A 20,686-nucleotide genomic window follows, 5' to 3' on the forward strand; every position below is an offset into this window, starting at 1 on the left:
CCCCTCGCAGCGCCCCGCCCTCCGCGCTGCGGAGCAAATCACAGCCCGCCACTGTCGCACCGCCCTGCCCTTTCTGGGCAGACCCCGCCCTCCGGCGCGACGACCAATGGCGGAGCGGGAGGCGGAGATGGGCGGGCATCGCTACCAATGGAAGGGCGGAGGGGGCGGGCGCGCGGGCCGGAGCAGGCCGGGTGGGAGCGGTGCCGCCATTTTGGCGCTCGGGAGCGGCGGCGGCGGCGCCGCGCGGGCAGGTCCGGGCGGCTCAGTGGGGCGGGGCCGAACGGGAGGGGCGGGGAGCACCGGGAGGGGCGGGATTACCGGGAAGGGCAGGCATGACCGGGGAGGGGCAGGAATGACCGGCAGGGCCGGGATTACCGGGAGGGGCGGGGCTGACCGGGAGGGGCGTGTCTTATCGGGTGGGGTGGGGTTGACCGGCAAGGCCGGGATTACCGGGAGAGGTGGGGCTGACCGGGGCCCCCCGCGCTGATGGGGAGGGGGTGGGACCCAGGGCTGAGCGCGCGTTGTATGCTAATGATGGGGCGGGGCATCACGGGGGCTCCTTTCCCCCCTCTTCTGCTGTGCAGGTCTCAGTTACTCCCAATTCATCCCATTTCCCTCGCAGTCACCCTCTGGACGCTTCCCAGTTTGTCACAGAACCGTCTCTTCTCAGTCCGTCCCAGCACGTCACCGGTTTATTCAGACCCTTTCCAATTAAACCCAGGCTCTTCCAGTGACCACCCCCAGTGGCCCCAGCTTTCCGTTCCCAGTCCCTCCCAGTCTGACCAGTTGCCGCCCCCACAGGTGTCGGTGCCATGGAGTACGAGCGCAGGTAGGGGAGCCCCAGGGGACCCCGAAACCAAGGACCTGGGGGGGAACATTTGGGGAGCTCTCAGAGGACACTTGCGGACTCTCCATGGAGAATATTTTGGAGACTTCATAGGGAGCAAAGTGACATTGGGGACTTTGGGTGGGAGGGGACATTTGGAGACCCCACAGAGGACACATCTGGGGACATTTGGCCACCTCTGGGGAGTATTTGGTGACCCCCAATGGGGGGTGATTTCACTGAGCACCAGCAAGAGGCCATTTGGGTTCCTAGGGGGGAGATGTGGGGACGATCATTGGGGACCCCCAAGGCTGGAGAGGACCTCGGTACCCTCTGACCCCTCTCCTCTCCACAGGGGTGGCCGTGGGGACCGGACAGGGCGTTACGGGGGGGCCCCGCCCGCCCCCGAGGATGGATCCCGCACCCAGAGGGACCACGACTATCGTGACATGGATTATCGGGGCTATGGGGGACCCCCAGATGGGCCCCCTGCCCCTGGGACCCCCCCGCAGGTGAGTGTCAAACCCTGAGGGGGCTGTTGGGTCACCCTGCGGTGGGTGCTGGGACTCCCCAACACCTCCCTCTCCCACAGGCCTCCTACGAGGCTGCGGAGCCCCCCCGGAAGCGGGACCCCCCCCGGGACCCCCCTGTGGCTCCCGCGCTGCCCTTCGGCACCGACAGCGACTACCGGGACCAGGATTACCGGGAGGGCCCCGAGGAGGAGCCGCGTGCCAGCACCATCGTCATGCTCAGGATGCTGCCCCAGGCGGCCACCGAGAACGATGTGAGCCCCCAGCCCCCACCATGGCCCGACCCCGCCCCCACAGCAGCCCCGCCCACTCCCAGCATGGACCCACCCCATGTGTGGGTGGTCCCGCTCTCTGCCATAGATGATTCTGCCCCGTGTATGAGATGGCTCTACCCCCTGCCAGGGATGGTCCCACGTCAGCCCACTGAGCCTCACTCCCATTCAGAGTGGCCCTATTCCTTCCTTAGTACCCCTGCCCTATGTATGAGGTGGTTTCCCCCCCTTTTTGCTGAGCCCCGCCTGTGTTCTCACTGGCCCTGCCCCCTCCCCACTGAGCCCAACCCAGCCTGGGCCCGCCCTCTGAGCCCCACCCTTGTGAGGACAGTGTCCCTTCAAATCCCACCAGGGTTCTCCACCAGCAGCTCCTGAGTGTCCATGGAGGACCCTGGGAAGGGTTGGCCACGCCCCTCCCCTTGGCCCCGCCCTAACTTCAGCTCTACCCCAGAAAGCCACACCTCCTTTCCCTTAGGCCACACCCCCAAAGTACTGACAGTTAGTGTTGGGAACATTTGGGAGACACGCTGGGGTCTCTTGGGTGGGACCTGGGCAAGTTTTGGGGTGTTTGGAGTCCCCCCTGTGTTCCTCCTGATGTGATTCTGTCCCTGTGTCCCCCCCGTGCCCCCCCAGATCCGTGCACAGCTCCAGGCCCAGGGGGTGCAGCCTCGCGAGGTGCGGCTGATGCGCAACAAGTCCTCAGGTGAGTCTCACCTGGGCTCGTTCTGCACATCTGGGCCCTTCTCTGCACATCTGGGCTCTGCTCTGGGGGAGGGGTGGGCACCTGGATCCCCTTTAGGGTGTGGGTGGGGTCACCCAGACACTTGGATCCCTCGGAGGGGGTTGGGTTCGTGCCTGCTCATGCTGGGGGGCACCCAGGGGTGCTGGTCGTATCCCCAGAGGCACCCAGGGATGCTTGTCCCATTTTTAGGAGCGCCCAGGGGTTCTGTTCCTGCTCCCCAGATGTGCTTCTGCTAGGCTTAGGGGGCACCCGGGGTGCCAGGCTTGTTTCTAGGGACACCCAGGGGTGTGGCACCAGGCTCAGGGGGTATCAGAGCTGCTGATCCTGTCCCCAGGGGCACCCAGGGGTGCCTGTCCCCTCTCTAGGAGCACCCAGGGGTGCTGGTCCTGTTTCCCAGGGGCACCCAGGGGTGCTTTTGCCAGCCTTAGGGGGCACCCAGGGGTGCCAGTCCCATCCTCAGGGGTACCCAGAGGTGCCTGTCCCTTTCAAGGAGCACCCAGGGGTGCTGTGCCATACTTAGGGGGCACCCAGGGGTGCCCGTCCTCTCCCAGGTGGCACCCAGGGGTGCCAGTCCTGTTTCCCAGGGGCACCCAGGGGTGCCAGTCTCATCTCTAGGAGCACCCAGGGGTGCTGATCTGGACTTGGGGGACACCCAGGGGTGCCCATCAGGTCCCCAGGGGCACCCAGGGGTGCTAATCTTATCCCTAGGGAGCACCCAGGGGTGCTGTGCTGGAATTGCGGGGCACCCAGGGGTGCCCATCTTGTCTCTAGGAGCACCCAGGGGTGCTGGTCCTGTTCCCCAGGGGCACTCAGGGGTGCCAGTCCCTTCTTCAGGAGCACCCAGGGGTGCTGGTCCCACATCTAGGGGCACCCAGGGGTGCTGCACCAGATTTGAGGGCCACCCAGGGGTGCCCATCACTTCCCCCGGGGCACCCAGGGGTGCCATCTCCACACCCAAGGGGCACCCAGGGGTGCTGGAGCCCTTCCAGGAGCACCCAGGGGTGCTGTGCTACACAGAGGGGGCACCCAGGGGTGCCAAACCCAAAACTGGGGGCACCCAGGGGTGCCCATCTTCAGTCCTAGGGGCACCCAGGGGTGCCAGACCCTTCCCCAGGGGCGCTCAGGGATGCTGAGCCCTTCCCAGGGGGCACCCAGGGGTGCCCAGACTCTCGAGGGGGCTCAGAGGGATCTGTAGGAGCTCCCGGGTCTCCTTGGGGGGTCCCAGAGGGGTCCCAGGATCACCCAAACCCAACGCAGGGGATTCCAGGGGTGCCCATCCCCACCCCATGGGGTCCTGGGAGCACCCAGGGGGGCCCTTCCCCACCCAGGGGGTCCCTGGGTGCCCTCCCAACCCCCCGCCCGTTCCAGGTCAGAGCCGCGGCTTCGCCTTCGTCGAGTTCCACCACGTGCAGGAGGCGGCGAGATGGATGGAGGCCAACCAGGTGGGGGAGGGGCAGCTGGGGGGGGGAGGGGCTCGAGGGGTGTGCCTGGGCCTTGTGGGGGGGTACTGGTGTTACTGGTCTGTACTGGTGTCCCGGGTGTCAGAGCCATGTTTGTTTCCTTGTGACCCTGTGAGCATCGTGTGACACCCTGGGGTGGCCCTGTGTGGGATCTGAGCTCCTGGGTGACACCCTGGGGTGGCCCTGTGTGGGATCTGAGCTCCTGGGTGACACCCTGGGGTGGCCCTGTGTGGGATCTGAGCTCCTGGGTGACACCCTGGGGTGGCCCTGTGTGGGATCTGAGCTCCTGGGTGACACCCTGGGGTGGCCCTGTGTGGGATCTGAGCCCCTGAGTGATGCCCTGGGGTGCCCCTGTGTGGGATCTGAGCCCCTGGGTGACATCCTGGGGTGCCCTGTGTAGGATCTGAGCCCCTGGGTGACACCCTGGGGTGCCCCTGTGTGGGAACTGACGCCCTTGGCTGAGGACTGAGCCCCTCGTGCGAGACCCTGGGGTGCCCCTGAGTGCTTTGTGTGACAGACTCCGGTGGGTCTGTGTGGGAACTGATGTCTGGGTGGCACCCTGGGGTGTCCCTGTGTGCGGACTGAGCCCCTTTTGCGAGGGCAGAGCTCCTTGGGTGCTCCCCTTGGGTGCCCCCCACGCACTGCAGTGCAGGAGGATGGTTGTGAGACCCTCGTGCAAGTGCTGAGCTCCTCGTGCCCCCCGTGTGAGCCCCAGGGCAGCTTTGTGCCAGCCCTGGGGCAGCTTTGTGCCAGCCCTGGGGTGGTCTGGGCGAACCTTGGGGTGCTCTGAGGGCTGTGGTGTGAGGGCAGCCGTAAGCCCTGGGCGGGCCTTTGTGCTGGTGGTGCCAGCCCTGGTGCTCCTCGAGCCTGCCTTGGGCCAGCCCTGGTGTGTTCTGGTGGTCCCTGGTGTGTCCCTCCGTGCTGGCTCCTGGGTGGGGCCCTGGTGCCAGCCCTGGGGCGGGAGCTGTGCCCGCTGGTGCCAGCCCTGGTGTGGAGCCTCGTGCCCTTCGTGTGTGGGCTGTTCTGAGAGACAGTGGGAGGCCTCGTGCCCTTGTGGTGGGAGCCCTGGTTCCCCTGTGTGGGCTCTGGTGCAGCCCTGTGCTGGTGCTGGCGCAGGTCCTTGTGCCCTCTGGGGCAAATCCTGGGGCAGATCTCTGTGTGAGGCCTCGGGCAAGGCTGGGGGCCTTGGGGAGAACCCCAGGGGAGCCCTGGTACCCCCTCGTGCCCCCCGGTGCCCCCAGTGTGAGGGCTGTGTGACCTGGTGCCACCGTTGAGCCCCTGGTGCTCCCTGATTCAAGTCTTGGTGCCCCCCTGTGCTGGTTTACAGCTAAACTGGTGGGAGAAACCAACCCAACTCAAAAGGAAGTGTAAGTCAGAGTTACAATTTAATAACAATAGTACAATAAATACAGTTATACGGAAAAACAATTGGTTTTAACCCACAAACCCCAGCTGTATAACCCAGCAGCCTGGGGCACGAACAGAGTGGTGTTTGTTGGCCCCCGTGCTGAGCCCCACGTGGTCCCCCTGAGTCCAAAGGAAAAGGAAAGGAAGGCCTGTTGGTGAGAGTGCTGGTCACAGTCTGGTCGAGGGTGGTGGTCGCAGTCCGGTCGAGGTTCTGGTCCTCCTCTGGATCCAAGGATTGGGGCCCAGAAGTGCCAAGACCCCAAGATTATACACCCTGAGGTTGGAGTGGGAATGCCCAGTCCCTCCCCCAGGGCAGGGAGTTCCACAAGGGGTGATTGTGAGCTGTGAGATACTTTTGGAATCCTTGGTGGCCTATTAGCAGAGGTGACCCCTCAGGCTGGGTGTGGAGGTGCTACTGACTCCCTGGAGTTATCCCGCCTGAGACATTGGTGTGAGGACAGGAACATCCTCCTGTCTCACAGGCTTCCTGACCCCCAGGTTATGTCCTGAGGGATCAGGTGTGCTGTGGGCAGCTGCTACAGATGGTCTGTTGTTACCAGTTTCTAGGAAATGACGTGGAGGGTGTAGAATCCAGAGTTTGGGTTATACCCACCCAGTGATGAACTGCTCCCGGCTGCTCTAACTAGTACACCCCCACCATGAGCTCTGATGCCCCCCAGAAGTCCTGGTGCCCCCTCTGGTGTCCCCCAATACAAGTCCTGGTGCCCCCCTCCTTCGAGCCGTGGTGCCTGCCCCGTGTGTCCCCCCCAGGCCAGGCTGACCATCCTGGGTCACTGTGTGTGTCTGTGCCCCCCCTGACTGCTCTGTGCTCCCCCTGACTGACCTGTGCCACCCCTGACCTTCCCTGTACCCCCCTACCCCCACTGTGCCCCCCAGGCCGGGCTGACCCTCCTGGGGCACCGCGTGTCCCTGCACTACAGCGACCCCAAACCCAAGATCAACGAGGACTGGCTCTGTGCCAAGGTGAGAGAGCCGGGGGGCATTGGGGTGGGGGGTGTCCTGAGGGGGGAATTTGGGGGGTCCTGGGGGTTCTTGAAGGGATTTCTGGGGGTCCTGGGAGGAACGGGGGGCTTGGGAGGTTCTAGGGAGCGTGCAAAGGGGTTGGTGGGGGCTGTGCAGGGCTTTGAAGGGGTTTGGAGGGTCCAGGGGGCAGACTGGGGGGTCCTGGGGAATCTTGGGAGGGTGTCTGAGGGTGTCCAGGGGGGTTTCAGGGTGTGATTGTTTTGGGGTGCTGCAGTTGGGAGGTCTCTGGGCAGGTTTGGGGGTCTGGGGGGCTCTGGGTGTGACGGATTTGTGGGGTCTCAGTGTGGGGTGCAGAACTTCAAGCGACGTGAGAAATGCTTCAAGTGCGGAGTCCCCAAAGCTGGTGAGTGACCCCAAACCCTTGGGATTCACCCCAAAACCCTGTGGGCCCCCTTTCACTCCCCTGCACTGCCCCAAAAGTGGCTGTTCTCACCCCAAAACTATTGGGGTTCTCCCCAACACCCAGGAGATCCCCCAAATTCTCCTAAACTTGCTCCCGGAATTGCTCCCAAATTTGCTCCTAAACTACCCTGAGGGGTCCCCAAAACTGCCCTGGGGGTCCCCAAAGCTGTCGCAGGGAAAGGGGAGGAGTTTGGGGGTGAACTGAGGAATTTAGGGGCTCAGGTAATGAATGGGGGGGGGGGGGAATTGGAATTGAAGGGCGGGGGGTGGTTGGGGGTTCACAGCCCCGGTTGGGGGTTTGCCCACAAAATTTGGGGGTGACCATCCAATGCTGGGGTCCAACCCCCCAGCTGGTGGTTCACCCCCCGTTTTGGGGCTCAGTGGCTGACGGGGGTCCCGGGGGGCTGTTTTGGGGTGCAGAGGCAGAGCAGCGGGGCCCGGGGGGGCCACGGCCGGAGCTGGTGCCGGGAGGGGGGGGGTTGCTGCCCCTCCCCCAGGCCTATGGCCCCACAGTGGGGGGGCCCCCTGGGGGATCCCAGGGGGGCACCGAGCCCGGAGCCGATAACGCCAATGACAGTGAGTTGGGGGAACCCTCGGGGGGGGTTAAGGGCATTTTTGTGATGGTCTTTGGGGTTCTGAGGCGATTTGGGGACATCTCAAGGAGTCTTGATGTGATTATGGGGGTCCTGAGGGATGTATGGGGGTTTTGGGGAGTTCTGGAAGAGGCGAAGTGGGACTTGGGGGCTCTGGGGGGAGTCTAGGGAGGGCTGAAGGGGCTGATGGGGATCCTGTGTCTTGAAATGGATTAGTGGAGTCTGGAGGGACACGGGGGGGATCTTGAAGGGTCTTGGGGTGATTTAGGGGGTTCGTAGGAGCATGGGGGGGCCTTTGGGGTCTGTGGGCAAGTCCAGGGGGAATTTGGGGGGTACTGGGGGCCTTGAGGGGGGTTTGGAGGATCTGGAACTGGAGGGGGGTGGTCCAGAAGAGCCTAAAGACAGATTTAGGAGGGTCTTGAGAGTGTTATTAGAGCCTTGGGGGATGCCTGCACACCTGGGTCCCCCCAAACCTGGCTCCCCCTGACACTGTGTGTGTATCCCCCCCTGCCCTGCCCCCCTCAGCCATCATCCTGCGGAACCTGCACCCCCAGAGCAGCCTGGAGTCCATCCTGGCCGCCCTCGCCCCCTTCGCCGCCCTCTCGGCCGCCAACGTGAGGGTCATCAAGGACCGGCAGACGCAGCTCAACCGCGGCTTCGCCTTCGTGCAGCTCAGCACCATCGTGGTGGGGGCCTGGGGGGGCCTGGGGGGGGCCTGGGGGGCTGGTCACCACTGGGGACGGGCTGGAGGGGGTTTGGGGCCCTGACCACCATTGTCGGGGGGCTGGGGGACCCAGGAGGGCCGGTCGCCGTCGGGGTGGGGGCTGAGGGAGCCGGGTGGTCCCAGACACCCAAACCCTTCCAGACAGCCGGGCCTTGTCCCTGGGGTGTCCCACACGGGGCTGTCTCCAGAGTGCTTCGCGCGGGGGGTGGGACACCGGGGCCTGTCTGGGGGCTCCGCCCCACCACTGTGACCGTGGGGCCCCCCCAAACCCCCCCCAGGAGGCGGCGCAGCTGCTGCAGATGCTGCAGGCCCTGCACCCCCCGCTGCACATCGACGGCAAGAGCATCAACGTGGAGTTCGCCAAGGGCTCCAAGCGGTGAGAGCCACGCCCAGCCACGCCCCAGCCCGGGCCACGCCCCCAGCTCAGCCCCACCCTCCCAGCCACTGCTGGCTGTGCCTTGGCAGAAGCCACGCCCCCCCACCTGGCCACGCCCCCATGATCACACCCCCAGATGGGACATGACTGGCACAGGCCACACCCCTGGACAGGCCACGCCCCAGTGCTAGGCCGTGCCCCAAAGGCCTTGGCCCCGCCCCTTGACCCAGGGCCCCCTCCACTAGTACAAACCCACCCCCATCCTCACCCCCTACAACCCCAGGCCCCGCCCATTCTAAGCCCCACCCACAGGCCCAGCTTTAGGACACCCTGTGACTGCCCCAAGCTCTCCCTACTTGTGCCCCAAGCCCTGCCCCATAACCAGCCCTGCCCCATAACCAGCCCTGCCCCATTGCACTATTCACCCATAAGCCCCGCCCACCACTGTGAAGCCACACCCTCTCTGCTGGGTGGGAACTCCCACCCTGATGCCCCACCCACTTCCTTTAAGCCATGCCCACACAGTCCTTGCCCCCGCCCCTGACTCTTGGCTCCACCCCCAGGGAGGTGCAGGGGGCGGGGCCAGGGGAGGGGCCGCCCCGCGCCAGCGCCGCCTCCGTCGCCTCCACGGCCATCGCTGCCGCCCAATGGGCGCTGTCACAGGTGGGTGGGGCCGGGGCGGGGGTGGTGCAGAGGGAGGGGCTGGAGTGGGTGGAGCTCACTGACGGGGCGAGGTCTGGTGGGTGAATGGGGTGGGGTTGGTGATGTGTGGGCGGGGCTTGCACTGGAGGAGGCGTGTCCTGACGTGGCCCCGCCCCCACAGGCAGCCCCAGGAGGCGACTCTGCGTGGTCGGGGGGGGAGGAGCCGAACACCGACTTCAGTGGCTTCTACCAATCGGAGGAGCCCTTTGCTGGCCCCGCCCCCACCATCTATGGCTCCGCCTACCTGAAGGGCGGCTCGGCCCCGCCCCCCGGCCCTGCCCTGACGGGCCCCACCCCCAGCAAGGCCGATGGCCCCGCCCCAGGTGAGTGGCCCCGCCCCCTCAGGTGTGTTCCCAGGTGTGTTCCCGCGGTGGCCTCGCCCCCAGGTGTGGCCCCGCCCCCCAGGTGTGGTGGCACCTGCCGAGCGTTTGGCTCCCCCTGCAGGTCCGGAGGAGCCAGCGCAGGACCCCGCGGGGGGAGGGGGCGGCCCCTTCTCCCGCCTCCCCCCCGGCGGCCCCCCCTACCCCTCCCCCACCACCGAGACCCCCACGGCGACACCCCCGGGAGCCCCTGGACAGGTGGGTCCCCAAAATCGGGGAGGGGTCCCCAAAATTGGGGAGGGGGGGGAGGGAGAGCACCCCAAAAGTGGTGGAGGATGGGTGGGGTGTCCTTAAGAGTGAGGGGTGGGAAAGGAGGGAAGGCCCAACAAAGGGGGGAGGGGTTGAGTTTGGAGGGAACCCCAAAAACTGAGGAAACTGAGGGTGGGCTGCAAGTGGTGAGGGAAAAGGGAGAGCTTAAAATTGGGGAGGGGGGGATGGAAATGGGGTGGGGGGACCCCAGAAAAGGGCGGACTCAGGGGGACTTGGGGGTTCAGGGAGGATTTTGGGGGTGGGGAGTAATTTTGGGGTCCTTCATCCCCCTCAGGTCTACTCGGGGCCCCTTAAGGCTGAGACCCCGAATGTGGCCCCCACTGGGCCCCCCCCGGCTGCCCCCCCCAGCACCGAGCCCTATGGCCAGTACCGTGAGTGGGGGCTGGGGGGCTTTGGGGCGTCTTTAATGAAGGCCTGGGGAGAGCTTGAAAGGACTGTTGGGGGCCTGAGGCCTGGGGAAGGGTCCTGGGAGGGGTTTGGGGGGTCCTGGGGTGGTCTGGGGGGATGTTGAGGGGGTCCTTGGTGGTTTGGGGGGGTCCTGGGGTGGTTTTAGGGGGTCCTGAGGGGGACTTCTGGAGTGCTGAGGGGAGTTTTGGTGGATCCCAAGGTCTTGGGGGCTGTCCCAGGGTTTTGGGGTCCTCCCTGACCCCCCCGTGCCCCCCCAGCCGTGCCCGACGTCTCCACCTACCAGTACGACGAGACCTCAGGGTACTACTACGACCCCCTGACCGGACTCTACTATGACCCCCACTCCCAGGTGGGACTTCTGGGGGGCACAGGGAGGGACTGGGGGGGCGGGGGGTCCTCCCCACTTGTCGAGCACAGTTTTGGGCCAAAAAAGTGCGATTTGAGACTGAAAACAGTGTTTTAAGGCTGGAAAGTGTTTGGAGGAAAACGGACATATTTAAGGACTTTTTACAGGTTTGTTTAAGGCCAGTGGGAGGTTTTTGGGTGCAGGGGAAAGTTTTGGGGTATAGGAGACACATTTAAACCCTTCCAGCCAAATCTTGGGCCCAAACAGCGTGAACTTGGGCCCGAAATGTCTTTTTAAGGCTGGAAGGTGTTTTGAGGTGAAAAAGGGGGAGTTGGGGAGCATTTACGGTCCTGTTTTGGGGCCCTGGGGATGATTTTGGAGAGCAGTGGATGATTTTTGGGGTGCTGCAGGTTCTACTGGGGCTCCAGAGGGCCCATCTTGGGGTGCAGGGAGATGGTTTTGGGGCCCTGGGGGAATGGTGGGGGTCCAGAGGGCCCATCTTGGGGTGCAGGGATCCCCCCTGACCCCTCTGCCACCCCCCAGTACTACTACGACGCGGGGGCGGGGCAGTACCTGTACTGGGACGGGGACCGACGCACCTACGTGGCCGCGCCCCCCGCCGAGCCCACCCCCGGCCCCCCCGGCCCCCCGGGCCCCCCCAAAGAGCCCAAGGACAAGAAGGAGAAGCACAAGACCAAGACGGCCCAGCAGGTTTGTGGGGACCCGAAAAACGGAGGGTCTGGGGGGGGCTCAGGAGCCCTCACGGGTTCTTAGAAGTGAGGGGAGAGACCCCAAGAGCGGTTGTGGTCATCACAGACTTCCTCTGCACCACCTGGGGGGGCCCTAATATGTTCTGTGAGTTGCCACAGATCCCGGGGATGTCCAAGAACCCCCATGGACCCTCCCCCACCCCAACAGCATCGTGGGCATCCTCAATATCCCCTGTGGGCCCCCAACAGCCCCCCAGTCCCCGCCATGTCTCCCCCCATCACCCCCAGGTGCCCCCAGACCCCCAGTACCCCCCGACCCCCCCACATCTTCCCCCCTCGGGGGTTGGGGGTCTCTGGGCCCTTCGGGGTGCCCCCCAGCCCAGCAGCCCCCCTGGCCCCCCCAGATCGCCAAGGACATGGAGCGCTGGGCGCGGAGCCTCAACAAGCAGCGGGAGAGCGGGCGCAGCGCGGGGCCCCCCCCGGCCCCCCGCGAGGACGAGCGCAGGGAGGCGGCGGCGGCCGACGCCGGGTACGCCATCCTGGAGAAAAAGGTGGGACTGCAGGGGCCGGGAGGGACGGGGGGAGTGTCTGAGGGGCTTTGGGTGGGCGCGGGGGGGCTGGGAGGGTTGGGGGTTGGGGGCTGAGGGGCTGGTTGGGGGGCTGTGGGGGTTGTTTGAGGGGGTTTGGGAGAGGGCTGGGGGGTCAGGGAGGGCTGGGGGGCTGTGTTGGGGGTGGGGGTGGCATGGGGCCATATGGGAGGGGCTGTAGGAGGGGCTGTGGGTGTTACATGGTGGGTGCTGGGAGGCAGTGGGGGTCTGGGGGTCCGGGGAGGCGGCGGTGGGTGCTGGGTGGTGCCATGAGGGTCTGGGGTTGCTGGTGGAGGGGAGATGCTGGCTGTGGGGGTGATGTGGGTGATCCACGGGGGCACCGTGGGGCTGCACGAGCCCCCCAACCCCCTTGACCCCCCTGCCTCCCCAGGGGGCTCTGGCTGAGCGGCAGCACCTGCCCCTGGAGCTGCCCCGGCTGGCGAGCGACGAGCGGCTGGTGAGACCCCCAGCCCTGAACTCCTCAATCCTCTGACATCCCCCTGACCTCCCTGACACCCCCTGGACCCTCCAACATCCCACAGACCCCTCTGACACCCACTGGACATCCCCTGGACCCCAGACCCCTCCCCTGAACCCCTTGACATGCCCCCTAAACCTCAACACCCCCTGAAAAACTCCCTGGGGTCTTCTACAAACCTCCTCCCCAAATACTTGGGATCCCCCTGGATCCCTAAACCCACCCCCCATCAGACACAGTCCAGACGCCCCCAGACACCTTAGACCCCCCCGGATGCTGAGGACCCCCCTTCGTTCCCTTTATCCCCTCACCTGGCCCCCAGCTCCCCACACCCCTTTCTGTCCCCCAAAGCCCCCCAGCCCCTCTGACCCCTGTTTCCCCCAGAGCCCCCCCCGCGGGCTGGTGGCCGCGTACAGCGGCGAGAGCGAGAGCGAGGAGGAGGGGGAGCGGGGGGGGGGCCCGGGACCCCCCGAGGAGCCGCTGACGGACTGGGCCAAACTGGCGTGTCTGCTGTGCCGGAGGCAGTTCCCCAGCAGGGAGGCCCTGCTGAGGCACCAGCAGCTCTCGGGGCTGCACAAGGTACCCCAAACACCTCAAATCCGGGGGGGCACCCTGGGGTAATGGGGATGCTCCCAGAGATCAGGGGCCCCCAAGGGCTGGCAGGGTCACACTGAGGCTGTTGGACCCTGCTGAGGCACCAGCAGCTCTCAGGGCTGCACAGGGTACCCCCAAATCACCCCAAATCTGGGGGTGCATCCTGGGATAAGGGGGACATCCTCAAGACATCAGGAACCCCCCCATGGCCTGGTAGGGTCACGCTGGGGGGTGTCAGGTTTGCACCAGCAGCTCTTGGGGCTGCACAAGGTACCCCCAAACACCCCCAAATCTAGAGGGGCACCCTGGGGTAATGGGGACCCCATGGGAAAGCAAGGAGCTTCCCCTGGACTGGTGGGACCCCGGTGAGAGGTGTCACAGCTCTTTAAGGGGGGTTGGGGGAGCCCCTTGTGGTTTTAGGGACCCCCTGGGATGTTGGGGGGATATCAGGGGCTCTTGCAAGGTTTGGGGGACCTCCTCCCAAGATCTTGGGGAGCCCCAGTAACGGGGTGTCCCCCTTTCCCCTTCCCCAGCAAAACCTGGAGCTGCAGCGCCGGAGCCACCTGCCCCCCCCCGAGGGGCCGGAGCGAGGGGACATGGAGGTGTCACATGGGGGGGCATGGGGGTGTGAGGGGCAGGGGGGCACCTGGAGGGGTGGGGACACCCGGGGAGGGGGAACTGAGGGGCATTCCTGGGAAAGGGGGATCCCAGTGTGGCAGGGGGGAAACTTGGGTTAGCACCCAGGGGACCAGGGGGACATGGGGTCAACTGGGGGGGCCCAGAGCACCCAAGGGTGTTGGGGGGCACCCATGGGGCGGGGGGGGGGCATGAGGATGCAGGGGGAGGGCTAGGGCCATCCATGGGTGCTTTGTGACCCCTCAATGGGGTGGGGGGCACCGATGGGGCTGGGGGGGCCCGGGGGGTTGGGGGCCCCCCACGAGTGCTGTGTGACCCCTCAATGGGCTGAGGGGCACCCATGGGTCCTGGGGGCTGGGGGCACCCATGGGTGCTGGCCCCCCCAGATGAAGTACCGGGACCGTGCTGCCGAGCGCCGGGAGAAGCAGGGGGGCCCCGACCCCACCGAGCCCAAGCGGCGCAAATTCGGGGGACCCCCCCCGACCCCTGGGTGAGCACCTGACACACCCCTAGGGCACCCCAGGACTCAGAGGGGAAGGGGGCTGAACATGGAGGGCTGGGGGACCCCAAAAGTGGGAGGGGCCCAACAGCTGAAGGTGGGGTGAATAACCCCAAAATGAGGGTGGGAGGACCCCAAAGGAGGGGGGGGACCCAAAAATGGGTGTTATTGGATAGCAGATCCCAAACTGGGCCCTGCAGACTGGGTGCTGTAAGGTGAGGAACCCCAAAAATGTGTGGTGGAGACCCCAAAAGGGGGTACTATGGTGTGTGTGAGGGGTCCCAAAGTGGGGGTGTTGGACCCTGAAGGTGGGTGCTGTGGGGGAGGGACCCCCAAAGCTGGGTGCGCAGACCCCAGTGCTGGTGCTGGGGGGTGCTGGGACCCCCAGTGGGATTGGGGTCCCTGGGGCAGTGTGTGATCCCCAGTGACTCCCCCCATGGTGCCCCCCAGGGACGCAGAGGGGCCCCCCCGCGAGCCCCCCCTGGGCTGTCGGATGCTGCAGGCGATGGGCTGGAAGGAGGGCAGTGGGCTGGGCCGGAGGAGGCCGGAGGTGACATGGGGGGACAGGGGGGTCGGGGGGGGTCAGGGGGACACGGGAGGGATGGGGGCAGACATGAGTGGGACGTAGGGGGGGTATGAGGGGGCACAGGGAATAGGCTGGGCTGGAGGAGGCTGGAGATGACACCAGGGGACAGAGGGAGACAAGGGAGACGTGGGAGGACACGAGGGGGACATGGGGTGATGGGATGGGGGGGTATGAGCGGGACAGGTGGACAACGCGGGGACATGAGAGTTGACAGGCAACAGTCTGGAATGGCAGGGGCTGGAGATGACACAGGATGGGGGGGATATGGGGACACTGGGGAGCACAAAGGGACTTGGGGGGGGACAGCGGGACATGGGGACATTGGGGACAAGAGAAAAGGGTGGGGCAGGGGGACATGGGGAGACACAGAGAACAGGCTGGGGTGGCAGCTGGAGGTGACACGGGACAATAGGGGTGACACGGGGGGACACTGGGAACACAGGGAGAGGGCAGGGGGTTCATGTTGTGGGGGTTGCGTGACCTGTGTGACCCCACTGTCCTCACAGGCTCCCACCCGGTCCCGCCCCGGGGGGGTGACACGTTTCAGCGAAGGCCCCTGAGCCCCCCGGACACACCCACTGTGAGGACACGCCCTTCCCTGGACACACCCTTCCCCGGACGTGCTCACCTGGGTCATGCCCTCCCAGGGGCCACAGTGTCTGGGTTCCCCCTAAAGGGGTGTTCCCCGACCCCCTCCAGCGTCACCCTGGGTGAGGGCACCTCGAGTGGCCCCTCCCCCCAGCGTGGCCCCACCCCTTCCCCCTTTTGGTTTTGGTGGTGGATTTTTTTCTAATAAATGGATGAAAAAAAGCGGAATTTGGGGCTGGAATGGGGGGAAGGGACAGGCCGCTGGGTCCTTCCTGTGGGTGGGACCCCCGGAGTTCCCTCTCCTCTCCCTCCCCACTGTTCCCCACTTCCCCCCATGGCGCCCGTGGGGCTGATCCTGCTGCTGCTCTGCGCTGCCCTGGGGCCCAGCGGTACTGGGGGGACTGGGAGGGACTGGGGGCCTGGGGGGACTGGAGGGGACTGGGGGGACTGGAGGGGACCAGGGTAACTGGGGGGGCCTGGGGGCACTGAGAGCACTAGGGGGACTGGGAGGGCACTGGGAGGACTGGGATGGAGTAGGGGCACTTGGGGTACTGGAGTGGACTAGGAGGGCACTGGGGAGACTGAGGGCACTGGGGGGGGACTGGGAGGGCACTGGGGACTGGGAGGGCACTGGGAGCACTGGAGGAGACTGAGGGGATTCTGGAAGCACTGGGGGCCTGGCAGAGGGAGGGGGAAGTGGAGGGTTAAAGGGTGCTGGGGGGCACTGGGAGGGGCTGGAGGTGGCTGGGTGGGGAGTGGGGGATGCTGGGAGCGATGCTGGGCAGTACTGGGAACACTGGGGAGCATTTCCTCCAGTGACCCTTTGTGACCCCTCATGGTCCTGCCCCCAGCGGCCATGCCCGTCTGGTGCTTCGCCCGATTGGAGGAGGCTGAGGGGGGCGGGGCCTGCGTGGAGCTACTGGGCGACGAGCCCGTCCCATTGGCTGACTGCTGCCTCAACCCTGCCTACGGCTACAGGCTCCGCCCCCACGGCCGCTGCCTCTCCTGCCGGTTAGCCCCACCCAAAATTAACCCCACCCACAACCAGCACCGCCCACAAGTCCCACCCACAACAAAACCCTGCCCACTAAAAACCACGCCCACCTGACCCCACTCGTCTCACCTCCATGGCCACGCCCACAACCCCCTTCTAGCCCCACCCCATTGGATGAGCTCCACTCAGCTGGCCACACCCAGTGCAAAAGCCCCTCCCCCTGTGAGGCCACACCCACACCACTGAAGCTCCACCCACCAACACCCCCTCTGCTCCCAGCCCTGCCCTCTCATGCCCCACCTCTCTTGTGCCCCATCCAGAGGACTTTGAGCAGGGCTGGGGGACACCAGGTGGCCTCAGGTGCCACCAGGGGCCATTCGGGGACACCCAGTGCCACGGGATGACTCCAGGTGACACCAAGTGACTCTGGGTGACTCCAGATGACACCAGATGGCACCAGGTGACACTGAGTGATGCTGAATGACCCCGGGTGACACTGGGTGACACCAGGTGACACTGAATGACCTCATGAGACTGCCGGTGGTGCCGCGTGACCCTGGGTGACACCGAGTGACACTGGGTGATCCCGTGTGATCCCGGGTGACGCTGAATGGTGCTTGGTGACCCCAGGTGACCCCGGGTGACCCTGGGTGACGCCAAGTGATGCCGTGTGACCCTGGGTCCCCCATGTCCCCAGACAGGGTGAGTGGGGCCCCTGGGGCCCCTGGAGCAGCTGCTCAGTGACCTGTGGGGAGGGGACCCAGCGGCGGGGACGCAGCCGGAGCTCCGGCGGGGACGATGGGGACAGGAGGGACTGGCAGCTGCAAGCGTGTCACCTGCCCTGCTGCCCAGGTGGGACATGGGGACACATGGGGGGAAGTGGGGGGGACATGAAGGACATGGGGGGGACACAGGGGCACATGAGGGGACCTGGGGAGGCCATGGGGGAACAATGGGGATATGTGAGTTCATAGGGTGAGATGAAAACATGGGGGGAAATGGGGACACAGGGAGACATGGTGGGACATGAGGGATGTGGGGAGACAGAGGGGTCGTGGGTGGATGTGGGGACACGGGGGGGACACAGAGGGATACATGGAGGACCATGGGGGGGTATAGGGGATATTGGAGCAATACGAGGGGACATGGGGACATTGGGGGGGACGTGGGGGACACATGGAGGATGTGGGGACATGGAGGACGTGGGGGTGACCCGTTGGTGTCCCCAGAGCCGGGGGGCTGGAGCCCCTGGTCGCCGTGGGGCAGCTGCTCCGTGACGTGTGCGCTGGGGGCCGAGAGGCGCAGCCGGAGCTGCACCAACCCCCCCCCCGTCTGCGGGGGCAGCTGCGGCCCGGGGGGCACCGAGGAGACCCGGGAGTGCCTGGGCAGGGCCCTGACCTGTCCCGGTGAGGGGGAGAGGGGCACGGGAGAGGGGGTGGGGAGGGTTTGGAGGAGGGGATGAAGAGAGGCAGATTTTGGGGGGAGGGAGGGGGGAGGGGTTGGAGTGGAGTGGGATAAGGAGGGGAAGGGGTGTGGGGGGGGGAAGGGCAGAAGGGGTAGCAGTGGGAGGCAGGGGGGTGGGAAAGGCCGGGGGTGGGGGAGAGGTGTGAGGGCGTGGGGGTGGGGGATGGGACTGAGCCCCGCCCCCTCGCAGTGGGCGGGGCCTGGGGCCCGTGGGGCTCGTGGGGCAGCTGCTCTGGCACGTGCTGGGGGGCGGGGCCAAAGCCGAGGCGGAGCCGCAAGCGCCTCTGTGATTCGCCGCCGCCTTCGAGGGACCCGCCCGGGGCCCCGTGTGCCGGGAGCGCCACCGACAGCCAGGAGTGCCCGGGGCTGCAGCCCTGCCCCGGTGAGACCCCCGGCCCCCGCAAACTGCCCCGGGACAGCCAGGGCACATGGGACCCCCCGGGATCACCCCGGGACCCCTGAACTATCCTGAGACATCCCAGACCCCCAGGACCCCCAGGACCCTCTTGGGAGCCCTGAACTCCCCTGAAACATCCCAGACCCGCAGGACCCCCAAGACTCCCTCATGAACCCCAGGACCCCCTGGAACCCCCAAACTCCCCTGGGACATCCTGGACCCCCCCAGGCCCCCCGGAACGCCCATAACCCCCCCCACCCCTGAGTGGCTCCCCGCGAGGGGGGGCGTGGCCTGATGGCCCTGACCCCGCCCCTTCTCCCGCAGTGGACGGCGCGTGGGGGGCGTGGTCAGCGGCCACGCCCTGCCCGGTCACGTGCGGGCTGGGCGGGGTCACGTTGCGCCGCGCTTGCGACGCCCCTCCCCCCCAGCACGGCGGCCGCGCCTGCGCAGGAAAAGACACCCGGCGGGGGGTCTGCGGGCCCGTCGGGGCCTGCCCGGGTGAGGGGCGGGGCCTCCAGGGCGGGGCCATTTGGGGCGGGGCCTCTGGGGGACGGGCTTTGTTTTGAAGGGGCGGGGTCTGTGAGGGTGGGGCCCTGGAGGGGCGGAGCTTCAAGAGGATGGGTTTTGGAGGGCGAGGCTGGAGATGGGTGTGGGTTTGGAAGGGCGTGGCTTTGGAGGGGGGGTTCGGAGGGGGCGGGGCCCGGGCAGGCACTGCTGCTCGGCTCTGGTTGAGGGGGCGGGGCTCCAGCGGGGAGGGGCGTGGCCTGGGGAAATATGACATGGGGCGGGGCAAGTCCTGGGGCGGGGCTTGGCCTTCAGGGGCGGGGCTCGAAGAGGGAAGGGGGGGGGCCCAACCCACTGCCATGGGGCACCCACAGGGCACCACAGGTCCCCTCCCCTTTGCTGTGGGGTCACCACATCTCTGCCCTCGCTGTGGGGCACCCACCCCCCCCGTTCCCTGCCCACGATGCCCTTCCACGTGGGTCAGGGCGAGGCCCCCCGGCCCCGCTGACCCCCCGTGCCCCTCAGAGGTGCTGCACTGGGGGCCGTGGGGCCCCTGGAGCCCCTGCACCCGCCCGCTCTGGGAGTCCATCGCCTGCAAGAGCACGGTGGGGCAGCAGCGGCGCACCCGGGACTGTGTGGGGCACGGCCAGGGGGGGCCCTCGTGCCCCGCCGAGGGGGGGCTCGGCACCATCCACGTCCGGGCCTGCTACAACATCCAGAACTGCGTCCGTGAGTGCCCCCCGGCCCCCGGGGCCACCCCAGAGCTGCCCCGGAGCATCTCACAGGGCTCGTTTGGAGCTCTAGAGCTGCCCCAGAGCCGGCCCATAGTGTGGGGGTTGGGGGGTGACGCTGCCCTGTGCCCCCAGTGCATGGGAACTGGTCAGACTGGAGCCCCTGGGGGCTCTGCACCCCCCCGTGTGGGACCAGCCCCACGCGGAGCCGCAGCCGGGAGTGTCGGGCCGCCTACCCCTCCTACAAGTGCGTGGGGGGCTGGGGGGGGCTGGGGGGGCTCTGTGGGCCAGGGGGACTTTATAAGGCCTCTATAGGGCTAGGAGGGCTCTGTGTACTGGGGAGTCTCTATGGGGTGTCTGTGGAGTCTCTGGGGGCCTCTTTGGGAGCTCTAGGGGATCTCTGTGGGCTTTCTTTGGGGTCTTTATAGGGTCCCTATAGGGTCTTTTCGGGGTCTCTATGGAGGTTCTTTGGGGTCCCTGTGGTGTCTCTCTGGGGTCCCTGTGGGGTGTCTGTGAGGCCGTGGGGCCCGGCCTGACGGTGTCCCCCGCAGGCTGACGGTGACAAACGTGGGCAGCAGCGGGAGCAGGAACGTGACATTCTGGGGGACGCCGAGGCCGCTTTGCGAGCCCCTGTTGGGGCAGAGGCTGCGCCTGGAGGAGACCCGGCCCTGCCTGCACGTCCTGCCCTGCCCCCCCGACGGTCAGGGGGGGAGGGGTGGGGGTCCCCAGGGGGAGGGGCAGAACATGTGGGTCCCTGGGGGGGAGGAGGGGGGTAGCCCTCGGATTCGAGGTCCCCTATTTACCCCCTGCCCCCCTCCCGCCCCCCAGAGGAATGAGGCTCCCGGTGACCTCGTGGGACGCTCCTCGGACCCCAAACTCGCCTGGATTTCCCCCGAAACGCGCTTGGCTCCTCCCCCCGACCGTTCCCCCTAATAAAGACCCGGCACTGAAGCGGCCCCCGACGGCCTGGGGGGGTGTGGGGGAGCGAAATCCCGAGGGAAGGGGAGGAGGGGGGTCCCGGGGAGGGGCAGTCTCGAGGGGGAGAAGGGGCGGCCCAGGGGGTCTTTTTTCGGGTGTCGCTGCTCGCGATGACGTCACCGGCCACACCCCACAAGACCCCGCCCCTTTCCTCTGCAGAGCCGGGGGCGGGACTGACGATGACGTCATCACGAGCCCACGCCCACTCACAGGGTCTTGGATTAGGAGGGGCGGGGCGGGGGCGGGGCCGGATGTGAGCGCGCGGGGGCGGGGCGGGGCGGGGCCGCCCGGGGATGCTTTAGGGGGCTCATCCTGCAGGGGGGTCATTCCAGAGGGTCCCACAGGGCCCCCCAGGCCCTCCCGGGCCGCCCCCCCCTCCCGATCCCTTACAACCCCATCCCCTGTAGCCCCCTCTTCTCCTATAGCCCCCCATCCCTTACAGCCCCCGATCCCCCGTA

General features: G+C 66.7%; 2 protein-coding genes across 4 annotated transcripts; both read left to right on the top strand.

Annotated features, from left to right (window-relative positions):
• Window positions 1-174: 174 nt before the first annotated feature.
• Window positions 175-15,388, top strand: RBM10 (RNA binding motif protein 10). Of its 3 annotated transcripts, none has more exons than XM_064639053.1 (24): window positions 175-251; window positions 722-829; window positions 1,182-1,338; window positions 1,419-1,610; window positions 2,262-2,331; window positions 3,739-3,812; window positions 6,135-6,221; window positions 6,564-6,624; window positions 7,104-7,259; window positions 7,802-7,962; window positions 8,279-8,376; window positions 8,940-9,039; window positions 9,200-9,401; window positions 9,523-9,656; window positions 10,003-10,099; window positions 10,394-10,485; window positions 11,026-11,193; window positions 11,597-11,743; window positions 12,171-12,236; window positions 12,642-12,836; window positions 13,385-13,453; window positions 13,874-13,977; window positions 14,437-14,536; window positions 15,079-15,388. In XM_064639053.1, exons 2-24 carry the CDS (start codon window positions 813-815, stop codon window positions 15,130-15,132), a joined length of 2,601 nt encoding a protein of 866 aa, XP_064495123.1. In that variant the 5' UTR covers window positions 175-251; window positions 722-812; the 3' UTR covers window positions 15,133-15,388. The 3 variants fall into 3 exon arrangements, with proteins under 3 accessions (XP_064495123.1, XP_064495122.1, XP_064495121.1); XM_064639052.1 differs by having other exon boundaries at window positions 179-251; window positions 623-829; XM_064639051.1 differs by having other exon boundaries at window positions 198-251; window positions 585-829.
• CFP (complement factor properdin) lies at window positions 15,115-20,598 on the top strand. The gene is made up of 11 exons (XM_064639062.1): window positions 15,115-15,152; window positions 15,249-15,282; window positions 16,012-16,171; window positions 16,852-17,006; window positions 17,384-17,560; window positions 17,809-18,000; window positions 18,340-18,513; window positions 19,045-19,248; window positions 19,386-19,497; window positions 19,802-19,950; window positions 20,388-20,598. The coding sequence occupies exons 3-11, from the start codon at window positions 16,017-16,019 to the stop codon at window positions 20,483-20,485; spliced, it is 1,416 nt and encodes a 471-aa protein (XP_064495132.1). The 5' UTR covers window positions 15,115-15,152; window positions 15,249-15,282; window positions 16,012-16,016; the 3' UTR covers window positions 20,486-20,598.
• The last annotated feature ends 88 nt before the right edge of the window (window positions 20,599-20,686 follow it).

Source organism: Pseudopipra pipra, chromosome 31 (assembly GCF_036250125.1).
Source record: "Pseudopipra pipra isolate bDixPip1 chromosome 31, bDixPip1.hap1, whole genome shotgun sequence".
Taxonomy (NCBI): domain Eukaryota; kingdom Metazoa; phylum Chordata; class Aves; order Passeriformes; family Pipridae; genus Pseudopipra; species Pseudopipra pipra.